Source organism: Pinus tabuliformis, chromosome 6 (assembly GCF_031772625.1).
Source record: "Pinus tabuliformis cultivar Carrire ecotype Pingquan chromosome 6, CPIR1, whole genome shotgun sequence".
NCBI lineage: Eukaryota > Viridiplantae > Streptophyta > Pinopsida > Pinales > Pinaceae > Pinus > Pinus tabuliformis.
Window position 1 is genome coordinate 766799664 of NC_142292.1, and position 13970 is coordinate 766813633.

Below are 13970 nucleotides of genomic sequence, written 5' to 3' on the forward strand. Positions count from 1 at the left end.
CTCTATTCCATGCTCCATTGCCCCCCCACCTCCCACTTTCTCCACCACACCCTCCTCTCATAGGATGGCATCCGCTCACCCCAACCCCTCTTCCTCCTATACTGGCTCTGGATCGCACCCATACCACCTTCGACCCCGGGTCCGAACAAAATTACTGGGACTGGGACTTTCCCCTGGACGGGCCTCTAATCATAAACCATCAAGGGGCCGTCCTTCAAAGATCAAATCGGCCATTCAAAATGCTGTGGCAGATGTTGCACTTGGTCGACAATGCACTATAGAGCGGGCGCTTAGAGCAATTGAGCCCATTGCCCATGGTTCCCCATGATTTGGCTCTCCTACAACTGCAGGGGATTAGCCAACCCCAAAAAGCGTTTGGCTCTTAAAAGGCTGACTCAAGAAACCAGATGTGATATCCTCTTCCTACAGGAGACTCTTTGCCCCTTGGATATCTCTGTGAGAACTCTTCAATCCATTCTTCCGGGGTGGACTTTTCATGGTTTGGACGCAAACGGTCGATCCGGTGGCCTAGCTATTGGCATCAACCCCAGAACGGTCAAGATCATCTCCACCTGGGGCGGTTGGAGTTTTATGGGTATGGACATTTTCATGGGGGAGCTCGGGATATCAATTAAAATTATCAATATATATGGCCCGAATCAGAACAGACTGGCCTTCTGGCACAATCTCTTAGAAAGTAATCTTATCACAAATTCCACCATCTTGGGCGGTGACTTTAACTTCTCTTTGGGAGTGGGGGAATCCTGGGGACATCATGCTCAACTAGATCCTATCTCAGAGCAAATGAGCATGTTATTAGACTCTCACAAGCTTGTTGATATACCCATGAACAAGAAAGTCCCCACTTGGCATAATAGGAGATTGGGGGATGCAGCCTTAGGAAGGAGATTGGATAGATTCCTGATTCATGAAGACCTGATACAAAAACTTCCCCTGTACAGACAATGGGTTGGCTCGGGTGGTTTATCTGATCATCTACCCATCCTACTACAAGTCAGTGGAGCTACAAAGAAACCCCGCTCCCCATTCAAATTCTTTGTTGGATATTTGCAAGACCCTGATTTTATCAATATGGTCACGAACTTCTGGATATTGCAACCCCCACTGAGGGCACAGAGAAAGGCAGCTGATTTTTGCGATAGACTCAAAGTTCTAAAGAAAATGACTGAGGATTGGGCAAAGAGGAAGCGAATGAGAGATGATCAACTACTTTTGGACACAGAGGCATAGATTGCTCAGTTTATGGATGAAAGGGGGACTGGCTTCCTATCGGAGGAAACAAAATCTCTACTGAACAATTTGGAAAAGAAAAAAATCAAGTTGTTACAAGACAAGGAAGAACAGTGGAGGTTAAAAAGTAGAGCCATCTGGCTGAAAGCGGGTGATTGCAATACCAAATTCTTTCACAATCTTGCAAACGGCAGAAAGGCCTCCAATACTATCTGGCAGTTGCCTAGTGAACCGGATGGATGGGCTTCAACACACCAACAACTCGCCAGATTGGGTATATCACACTTCAAAAGGCAATTTACTGCCCCGCCTGCCATTAATCTTCCTGATATTATCAACCTGGCTGGACACTTTCCAAGATTTGTTGAGCAGGAGGATTTCGAGGACCTAATTCAACCGGTCACAATGGAGGAACTGGAAGGAACACTAAAGTGGTTCAAAAAAGATAAGAGCCCGGGTCCGGATGGGTGGCCAGTGGAGTTCTATCTGGCCTTTCTAGATCTGTTGGGGGAAGACCTGCTCGCTATTATCGAGGAGAGCAGGATTACCGGGCACATTCACCCTCCTATGAACTTCACCTTCATAGCCTTGATCCCTAAATCTGACTCCCCATCATCCTTCAATGACTTCCGACCTATTTCACTCTGCAACTGCCTATACAAAATTATTTCCAAAATCATTGCTAACCGTATCAAGCCCATCCTATCTACCCACATCTCACAGGAGCAATTCGCCTTCCTCCATCACTGCCACATTCAAGAGGCCATTGGCACTGCCCAGGAAGCTCTACACTCCATCAAGCGCAAACCCCTCAAGGGCATCTCCCTCAAGATCGATTTAGCAAAGGCCTTTGACAAAGTAAATTGGCTCTACCTGAAGATGATCCTCACCCATTTGGGCTTCCCCCCCGTTCTCATAGCCTGGATTATGGGATGTATCTCTTCTGTCTCCTTTGCTATCCTCATCAATGGCTCGGCCTCATCACCTTTCAAAATCGACAGAGGGATCAGACAAGGATGTCCGTTATCCCCACTCCTTTTCTTGCTTGTAATGGAAGGCCTGAGCAGACTTATCTTATTCGCCAAAAGGAGTGGGAGTATTAGTGGTCTCAAAATTATGGAGCATTTTTATCTAACTCATCTTCTTCTTGTTGATGATATTCTGATATTTATAAACGGGAGTGTCCGGGACACCACCTCGCTCAATGAGATTCTACATCTATTCTGCAATGCTATAGGAATGGAGATAAACAGGGGAAAATCCTCTATATCCCTCTCGGGTTGCACTAATCAGGAAACTCAGCTCGCAATTCAGAAATTCTCCTTCCAAGAAACAAATCTGTTGGAGGGTATCAAATACCTAGGATTCAGACTTAAACCAGATGGATACAAGATTGAGAACTGGACCTGGCTCATCACTAAAATCGAAAAGAGAATCAATTGCTGGCATCATAGGCTCCTTTCTAAAGCGGGCAGGCTTATTCTTATAAAATCGGTCCTTGAAGCCACCCCGGTTTACTGGATGTCTCTTGCCTGGATTCCCAGAGGAATACTTCACAGAATACAACAAATTTGCAATAGATTCCTCTGGAATGGCAACAAGAAGGGAAAGATCTTTGCCTGGGTTAAATGGTCCAAGATAGCTACTCCCAAGAAGTGGGGGGGATGGGGACTAAAATCACTCCCGGAATTTGCACAAGCTTTGGCTGCAAAACAAGGATGGCTATTAATAAAACAGAACAATCTATGGGCGGACGTCATCCATCACAAGTATATTTGGCCATTGACCATCACTGACTGGATCCGTAGGTTAAATTGGAATAGACATGGCATCTCTGGGATATGGAGAGCCATTCTGAATTCCATGCCTATTATCAAAGATAGCCTTTTATGGCGAATTGGCAATGGCACTTCGGTCCGCATTGGGATGGACCCATGGCCGGGATCCGGTAACGCCCACAGTTTACCAGAAGGGTTGGTCCTCTACTTAAATAATAAAGGTATTAAATTCCTCTCACAGATAGGCGACGAGCAGAATTCCACAATTTATTAAATGAACAACATTGGAACTTACCTATTGAGTGGAATGAAGACTGGAAGCGATATATACAGGCCTTAACCGAGTCCCATATTAGATTAAGGGCAGATGAGGATGAACTCATATGGGCTCTAGCAAAATCTAGTCAATATTCGCTGAAGTTGGGTATACCAAAATTATTGATGACAAAAAACCAGACATCCACAAAAGCTGGTGGGTCTCACTATGGAAACTAAATGCCCCTCCAAGAACCAGGCTGCTGATGTGGAACATATTGGGGAACAAGGTCCCCACTGGATCTAATCTAAAGAAAAGAGCTTTCTCAGGACCATCCCGATGTGTAATGTGCTTGCAAGCAGAAGAATCAACCCAACATCTATTCCTATCTTGTTCGACCACCAGGACTATCTGGGCACAGGTCATACAGTCATTAAAAATGAATGTGGGCTGGCAGGGGGTGGACATCAACTCTGCGTGGGAACAATGGTGGATCTCGGTGGTGGCGGAAAAGCCTCAGAACCTCCCCCTCTTGGTTTCCTGGTATGTATGGGTCAGGAGAAATGCTATCATATTTGAGAACTGTACTATGAACTGGAACCTCCTTCCCCCTATCATTTGTGCGACATACGCAGAACTACCAAATGAGATCAGTCAGAAACAACCCAGGAACATCATACAGGAGGAAATAAATAAAGACTTGCCGTGGGCATACTTTGATGGGGCTACCCAACAGCAAGGATGTGGTGGCGGCATCCTCCTGCATCTATCCGACACGCATTACTACCAGATTAATATGGGGCTTGGTCCCGGATCAAACAATCATGCAGAATTGATAACTTTGCGTCACCTTATATACTTTGCCATGATAAAAAACTACCACCAACTTCAAATATTTGGCGATTCAAAGACCGTGATTGATTGGTGTAACTACAAGACTTTTTGTCATGGATATACATTGAAACATATCTTGGAAGAAATTGTTTTTTTCAAAACATTTTTTGACCAGATATCTGTTTCTCATATCTACAAGGAAAGAAATGCAACTGTTGACCGGCTTTCGAAAGAAGCGGCGAATCGTCCTCTAGGCGAGTGGATGATCGAGGAATTTTCTCCTGCAGGGACATACAGATACTTCCACAGGCCATATATAGATGGGCCACTTCAGTGAGGCAATGGCCTCAATACCAGCATTTTGATGAGCACTATCTTTTGTTTATGCATTGTATATATCTCAGTATATGTTAGTATGAACTCATATGTACAGGCGCACTCCTATATCATGATGGTCTCAGCACCTATTATTGTATCCCTATGGGAACATTTCTGCTTTTTTGTTTTTGAACAGTGGTGGTCTGCCACAGTACAGCATATGCCTTCGGGCATCAACAACATGTAATTTCTCATTAATAGAAATTATGAATTTTCTTTCTCTGGAAAAAAATGATGTCTCGCTTGGTCATAACCTTAAAATTAAATTATTATTGTTATTATAAAAAATATAGATTATATTCTCATGATTATGTGCACTAAAAATACCCACTAAGTTACTCTTCACATTGTTTTTACTAGAAATAAAAAGTGTGTATATACACCTTTATTTTTTATTTTATTTTATTTTAGAAGAAACAACAATTGGGTTGGTCTTTTCACCTTTCTAAACTTTAGTAGTCAAATCGTTGTCCCACAAACAAAGGGGCCTCATACATAAATATGATGTCTCGCTTGGTCATAGCCTTAAAATTAAATTTTTATTGTTATTATAAAAAATATAGATTATATTCTCATGATTATGTGCACTAAAAATACCTACTAAGTTACTCCTCACATTGTTTTTACTAGAAATAAAAAGTGTGTATATACACCTTTATTTATTTTATTTTAGAAGAAACAACAATTGGGTTGGTCTCATATTCACATGACACGGGGTCCAATCTAACAGTTACCACTATAACCTATAAGGGCCTATGTATGCCCCTTCCATAATCACAGGTGAACAGAGGGGATTTGAACCTCGAACCTCCTCACACATAACGCTTCATCTCTCTCTCTCTCTCTCTCTCTCTCTCTATATATATATATATATATAATTTAAAAATATAAATTATATTTTCTATTTTTTATATAATAAAAACTACGATTTTGCATTTTAAAAAACATTAATAAATTATCTCTCTCTCTCTTTATATATATATATATATATATATATATATATATAATTATAATATTCCTATCATATAAAACATTAACATATAGATATATAATTAATGTTTTTTAATATTATGTGTGTGTAAACCCATGGGGCGTAGAATGGACGGTGATGAGGTGCACTGCTAAGTCACTTTGAGGTCACTAGTTTGAAACTTTGTGGGCAAAAATCCAATTGTGTTGAAGGTTGGTGTGGCCCAAGCCAGGTGCAATTCCTAGGTGATTTTGATGGCTTACAGGCACCTGGATCGAGATTTCTCAAGCCAAAGGTCAAGCATGTAAGCATGTAGCTATCAACTCCAACAACTTGAATATATATATATATATATATATATAATTTATCAATTTATTTAAAAATAAACATTTTCATAGGCCATCTTATTACTCTTAGGATCATTGTAGAATATCACAATAAGAAAATTGATCTCTTATGTTGTTTTGTTGACTTTAGAAAAGCTTTCAACATCCTTTTTTTGGGATAAGCTATGGAAGAGGCTAGAAGACATAACAGTTCCTCTTGAGTTGAGGGTAATTGTGATTATGCTATATGAGAATGTTATTGCCAAGATTAGGACCATAGAGGGTTGGTCAAAAGAAATTAATTGCAATATCAGAGTTAAGCAAGGGTCTCCCTTATCCCCCACCCTTTTTGGCATTTACATTGATAAAGTAGAAGAATGTTTGGAAGCTATAGGATGTGATGGTCCCAAGTTCACTGGTATGATCATTATTGTTCTCCTTTATGCTGAAGATATCATTCTTTCAGCCAGGAGCCATGACGATCTCGACAAGCAACTTAGAATCCTCCAAGATTACTGCTCCAACATGGGTATGTCTGTTAATATCAGCAAGAATAAAATCATGATAATTAAATCCAAAAAGATCAATTACAATCATTTCATTTATGATAACAACTACTTGGAGAAAGTCTCTTCATACAAATATATGTGAATCAACATTCATCATTAGCTGAATTAGAATTATAGCAATGAGTAAAGGATAATTAGAGGTTGAAATGCTTATTATGGACCTGAAAACAATTATAAGTCAACAGATCTTTGAGTCTCGAGTAATAAAAAGTTCCTCTTTAAGACTCTTGTCACCCGTGTTATTTTATATGGATGTGAGGTTTGGGGTTGCATTATATCTATAGAATCATGGAGAAATATTTCAAGTTGATAAAAAACAATTTATTACCCACAACCTCAAGATCAAAGGATATACTCCCTACCCTATCCTTTTGATTGAAGCTAGCCTTTCCCCCGTTGGGAGCATAACTATGACTATATATCTCATGTATAAGAAGAAGCTATACAACATGGAAGCCAAGAGGTTTCCTAAAATGGCTTATAATTCTAGCCAAAATCCTCATCTCCAACTCAAGCAAGGTTGGCATAAGGATGTCGAGTCTTGGCTAGACCATTGGGGGGTTAAGGAGGATATAATATTAAAGAACAAGGATAATATTAAAAATATTATTACTTCCAAATTTAAGGATAAGTTGTGGGATGATAAGGAGTTAGAGGGAAAAAAGAGTCTAAGGTATTACAAAGAGATTATCAACTCCAATCTTGAAAACCAAAATTATATTTTTTTTTGTCTTGACTAGTGCTAAGAATAAAATGAACATTGCCAATATAAGAATTAATTATCATGAGCTTCATAGTGAAACGAGGCATTGGTCAATTCCCAAAGCACCTTGGGACGAAAAGAGTCTATTACCTTTGCGATACTAAGGGGGTTGAAGATGAAAAGCACTTTCTCTTCGATTTCCCAACTCTTACTCACATTCGTTCTAATTTTCAAAGTTTTTGCCACATTACCAAACTTCTTGACTTGTCAAGTCAACAAAACTATGGTGAGCTATGAATGTTTCTCACCCTTTTTTTTTATCATAGAAATAAAATGTTAAAAAATATCAATTAGTCTCTTACTTTCTTAAGGTTCAATAGACCGTATTGGTCTTAGTGGACGTTAATCATCATCATCATCATAATTACAATTTTTTCCAAATATATTACCAAACATTTATGTAACACTAACATAATATCCACATATTAAGTTCCCACTTTTGACTAAAGGTTACTTGTAATGAACCCCACAAACACACTAAATTTTGTTTTTCTTCTCGTTGTCTAAATTCCAATACTTAATTACTACTTCAAGGGTTTATAATTAGATACTTTGTCACTAGCTTGTTTACTAATTAAGTTTTTCTTTGTAATGGTTAGATCATCCTTGATCACTAAGTCTTAGCAGAAGGTCATCTCCTGTTAAATTATTACATTTTTTGTTGTCCTTATTCTTTTGTAAGACTCTCTCTAGTCTATAATTTGTGTCAATGTCCTATTGTAATACAACTGCTTTGACGTTCCCAAAAGGGGATATTTTAACCATCATTATTTCATAAGTTAACTATTTCCGTATGTGCTTATCATTAAACTTATACTTCTCTTATACTCTCTTAAAGATCTTATACAAAGCTTGATCCAAGGTTTGTGTTGCACAATTGCTATAGTGAAACACCATGGAATTTACTCATTTTCTTTTGTTTATTTAAACAGGGTTTTTGACCCACTGTATTTCATCATCATCATCATCATCATATATATACATACATACATACATACACACACACACACACACACATATATATATTCAAAGTATATAAAATAGGGTTTTAACCCTTTTTTAATTTAACTTCATATGTATATATAAGTCTTTACTTAATATGCCCCATAGTTTGTTCCTCTTCTTGTTACAAGTTTGATATGTCCTATATCCAATATTGAAAATATGGGTTGTAATATTATTATCACAATGTGGTGATTCGAACCGAGGCTTTATCAAATCTTATATTATTATGTAGTGCCAACGTACCACATTGTTTTTATTTAAGACATCATTTGAAACTAATGCATGGACCGATCTTGGTTATGTGGAGACATTCCATTGGTCCAGTACGCAGCTACCCATATGGATTCACATGACTACACTTGGTAACACGTGGTCTTCTAATCAATGGTTATGGCTTGATCTTTTCAATCATTCGATGATTATCATTAGGGTTTGGGTTTTGGCCTTATCGACCTTTCCTCCCCCTGTTCATTCTGTGATTTTTCATTGGTGTTCCAACAGAGCTTCGCTTTTCTCTACAACGAAGTTATTTCAACCCGCCATAATCTGCTAAATTCAGAGTAATGGTAGCTTCTATTCTCTTCCAGCCTAATATCTTTACCTACAGTGAGGTTACATTGCATATTTTCTTATGTGTTTGGGTAAGTTGTAGAAAAGGAAGTCTTGATTAGGGTTTCTTTGTGATTCCTTTGTTATTCAAATATATTTGTAAACTAATTCCTCACTAGTTATGTTTGATGTTTACAAGGTTGATAGGGAGAATAACGAGACTTTACTCGGTCTCTGTTACTGGAAAAAAACTTCCTTCACTACTTGTTTTTGTAATTCTTACTTGATTTTTTTTTTTTAGATGTTGTTTTTTATAGAGAAAACCAATATATATATATATATATATATATTAGTTTTCTCTGTATATGGCTATAACAACCCTGGTGAAAATTCCATGTAATAAAATTTAATAAAGACAAATAATAATCACGAGTGATGGGACACTTATTCCAAGATAAATGACATCCTAGTGTGGGTGTTCATTCGGTTTATTATGGCTAAGGAAATTGGCTAAGGCAATGGCTAAGGCTTTGGAAAGGAAATGGAATTTTTGGCACATTTATTTATGAAAATCATGTAAATTATGAGAAAAAGGAGGTGAAAGGTCACAAGTTGCATGTGAGGAGGAAATTGAAGGAAAATAATGGAAAATGAAGAAAATAGAGGCTTAATTGATAAAAGGCTTCTGAGGATCATTTGGTAACCTTTTGTTATTTCAATTTTGGAGCTCTCTCATTATTCTCTTTCTCTCTCTCACTCTTGGACACTTAAAGTTTTCTTCGAGCACTCTTGGAGGGTGTGGCATACTTGGATTTTTGGAGCAAGAAGGCATAGGAAGAGCAGGAAGCACAAGAGGACATAGGGATCAACAACTACAACGAGTTTTACTTGCAGATACTAAGTTGCATGTATGTTTTCCTCACTAGTTTTGGCATGCATGGCATATGCATGTGGTTTATTGATCATGATCTGTCACTGGAATGGAGGATTGCCTGGATTGGCAATGGATTTGCCTAGCCTTACCATTTCCTAGATAGCCATGGTGATTGTGGAGTTATTTCCCTGTTTTTTTTGGTTGGTGTTAGAGCCTAGATTGAATTAAGGTTGAAGGGAGGAAATCCTAGGATAACCACAAACTAAGCTTAACCTGGTAGCTGGCCCTACTAGGTCGAGAGAGGGCTCTCTCCTTGTCAATCTTAGTTGATATGACTGAATCAAATATGGATTTTAGGCTAGGTATAGTAGCTCTAGGGTTTCTTGGTAGATTTTGATGGTTTTATTGTTGGATCAAATGGAGCATGCAGCTTTGGGTCTGGGAAATCAAGTCAGGAATGCAGGGTGTTTTGTGGGGCGAGGTAGGTAGGTGTTTAAGCACTTGTAATTTAGTGAGATGGCAGGTCTAAGACTGATGAGGAGCTAAGGAGGGCATGTAGAGATTATGTATCCTCTTCAAACTTTAGAAAACATTAAAAACTAAATGGATTCCCAAGGCAGAGCACTGTAACCAATGTATTCTACCTGTCTATCTTGATTTCATTTAGTTTAGAAGAATGAATTAGATTTGGGCACACATAACACATGAGAAAAACTAATGACAGAAGGAGAAACAATGCAAAAACACATTACCACAAGAATCCCACAAAAATAGCTGCAAATCCTGGTTTATTTCCTTGCCAAACTGCTGTAGAGATGTACAATGTAGCTCAGAGCATCCAAGAGAGTCCAACCTTTGCTAATGACTGAAAAAATACATAATATAGACATCCAAACCACCTATGCTAGCCATCAGGGGTCGAATCCAAGAGATAAGGGACTGTTTCAACCATATCTAAACTAGGAACAGGAATATAAGCAGTGGAACAGCTTGCCTCTAAAACCATGGAAATTGATTCATTGACCCCCAAACCACCTCAAAATGATGAATCTACCCTCTAAGGTCATTTTACAATTACATTTACATAGAATAGCATCATTTACAATCATAAATTCATCCAAAATGATAGAAATAGTCAACTTGTAGAAAAACTAGGCGAAATTTGGATTTTTGAGCAAATTGGCTCTATGCGTAGCGCCATTGGCCAGGTGTGTAGCGCCACTTCTCAGCTGATTTTGGAGGCCTTCCCCTTAGCCAAATTGAGCCCAAGATAGCTCATTGGAAAGGTCTTCCTGTCTAGTTTCTGGAAAATCTTGAATTTTTTCATTTGGAGGTAATTTGCCCCTCAAAAGTGGAATCTCCCAAGGCTGCTTCCTGTGTGTCCAAAAAGAGGCAGAGAGGTCATTTTTTGATGGTTTTTTGACCTTTAGGTGACCAAGTTTTACTCCAAAATTGTTGAAAATTTCAGGGATTGATGCTCTCATCATGCTGAATCCAAATATGCAAACCATTTCTCCAAAAAGTCTCCCAGTCAAAAGCATAGCGCCAGTGGTGCTACGCACCTAGGGCAAATTCCTGTGTTGCAAAATTCCAAAAATTGAAAATGACCAAAATTTGTCAAAACTTGCCCAGATTTGGCACAAGGCTCCATCATTAGTTGCTTTGATGGGCTAGTGAGGCTTCAGCCAAGATTTTTAGCTTGTCTTGCTCCTTTTTGCTCCTTAAGGCCTTCCTCAACCTTGCCTTAAGCTTCCTCATCCTTATATTGCATATTTTGTTCTGGGTCATATAGTGATAGGCCATGTGGCGAAGCATCTTCTTGTCTCTATTGGCCTTCTCAAGCAGCCTTTCAAGGTGTATGTTGACCCTTTCAAGCCAAGTTTCCCGGTCATTCTCAATCTCTTGCTCAATGGAGGTCAACTTGACCTTTGCCTTCTTAGCCTTTTGCTGGTTCTCCTTGATCATTTGCAACTCCATGAGGACTTGCTTGTCGGTCAATTGTTTGTTTTCTTGCTCTAGATATTTGATGACCCATTTAGCCCTCTCTAAATTGACTGACAAGGCTTGTATCTCAGCCTCTTGTTCCTTAATGATCATGTCTTTGACAGTCCTTGGATCTTGAGCATCCAAGTCAATGACATCCACTCCTTGTGTCTCCTCATGATCAACAAGGACAAAATCTCTTTCTTGCCCATCACTAGGATCCTTCTCATGCATATTTTCTTGCCTTTACCTTTGCCCTTGTGTTGTTGCCCAACCTGTACCTGTTTAGCTGAAGAAGAAGGCAAAGCCCCTTCCACTCCTTATGGAGATAGCATTTTCCTATGGCCTGAAGATGAAGGTGAGACCCCTTCCACACCTTGTGGAGATAATACTCGCTTGGCAGCAACAAAAAGTTTCCTAGTGCCCCTCTCATATGTCACAAATACTAGCACTCTAACAGTTTCAGTTTCTTGGACCTTTTCATGTCCTAAAGGTCCACCTTCTTCATGAGGCACTGATGAAAAGACTTGAGGGCCTTTGAACATTTCATGAGAAATGAAGGTCTCCCATGGCATGTTAAGAAGGTTCAGCTGATGCAAAACAATGATTTTAATCAAAGAGTAGTGGTAGATGCTGGTTAACTGTTGGGGGTATGATTTTTTCTTTACAATGAATGTCGTCTTCTCTATGTTTCTGAACACGAAGTGGGGGATATTCATCATTCTCACCCTAGTGAAATGCATCAACAATCTAATGTGGTAGGCATACAGTTGGGAGAACCTGCCTTCACAAGTAAAGTACTTGATGATGATCTTCATCAATGGAGCAAACCTGTCCTCCAAGAATTTAAAGGGGAATACTCTCTTGAGTCTGTTATGATATTTAGCCTTGATGTAAGGCTCATAGTACTCTATGTCAATGTCCTGACCTTTGTTCCACTTTTCACCCACATTTGGAATACCTGTAGCCTCTAAAATGACAACTGGTGATAAAGTGAATGTATTTCTAGCAAGGTTTACCTCATTGTTGTCCAAATGTGTCACAAACAACCTTGCTAATTCATGATGAGATTTAACCCTTTCCACCATTTCACAAAAACTGAAACATGACTGATGTTTGAAACAAGAAAGGGAAAATGGGCAGGCTTGCAGCTCCCTCAAACTGGTGGGATCCTCTCTGATATGTTTTCCTCCCTTATGAGGTTTTCTGCCCTGTGTGTCTCTCTCCCTGGAACTGTCACTATGTGTTTCTTCCTCCATTTCATACTCACTGTCCCTCTCCATTGTTGTACAACTGTTTCTCTTTGTGGTGAATGAAGAGTGGTGGAGGAAGAGTGGTGAATTGGTGAATGAAGGTGAGATGAGTATGAAGAGATTTGAATAGGAAAATATATGAGGGTGAAAAAGAGTGGGAAAGGGATGTAGGGGGTGAGTAGGGTTAATGAATAGTGTAGGGTTTGGGGAATATGTGTAGGATTTGGGGTATATGGATAGGGTTTGGGATGTATGGATAGGGTTTGGGAATGATGTCTAGGGATTTATGTATGGGAGGATGGGGTTTAGGGAAACAATAAAAGATGATATAGGACAACAATAATGAGTGTGTTTTTACAATATATGAGATAATTTAGTGACAATTAGGGTTTGATGTTTTTGAGAGACAACACAACCCAAAACTAATGCAACAATTCTTTTCAGCAAGAATAGTGATGTTACTTACTTGCAATGGAGGAAATTGGGAGTTTTGAGGCGATTTGATGCAATTTGCAGCGATTTGTAGCTCAACTGCCAGGTGTGTAGCGTCGATTTGATGCGTAGCGCCAGTTCAAAATAACACAACAAGAAAAACCTAGGTGTGTAGCACCGCTCTTGTGCGTAGCACTAGGCTTTGGTGCGTAGCGCCAGGCAAATTTCTCCAAAAACACAACAATTTCCCTCCCTTTGCTCAATAACCCCTCAAAATCGCGTTTTTGCTCATGAACCTCAACTCAAACAATGAAATAACTTGAGAGAGAAATGACCTTTATATGGCTTGGGAACTTTTGATTTTTCATTCTTCAAAACCCACTTTATAATGTCTATTGGCTTTTTTCAAATACTCTGTTTTTTGGATGCTTGATTTTTGTTTGAAATAGGTGAATTGATGTTTGTTTTCTTTGACTTTTTGCAGTGGAATGTATTTAGAAATATCAACAGGTGACCAGGAGTAGCATGAGACCATTAATTACATATGAAAAATAATAACATTACATGAAATTTACAAATAAATACCAATGCTCTATTTTCACCTCAAACTGGTTTTGAGGTGAAAAACTTATTAATTTTACAAATTATGATATTAAAAATTTCCTATATAAGTGTCATGAGGGAAAAACTGAAATGTGCCTACCATCAGTTGATCTATGACCTAATGGAATGAAACTCATTGAGAATGG

General features: G+C 38.9%; 1 protein-coding gene across 1 annotated transcript; it reads left to right on the forward strand.

Moving 5' to 3' along the window:
- The first annotated feature begins 324 nt into the window (after nt 1–324).
- LOC149260983 (uncharacterized) lies at nt 325–1251 on the forward strand. Its single transcript, XM_089366965.1, has one exon. It carries the CDS (start codon nt 325–327, stop codon nt 1249–1251), a length of 927 nt encoding a protein of 308 aa, XP_089223091.1.
- The last annotated feature ends 12719 nt before the right edge of the window (nt 1252–13970 follow it).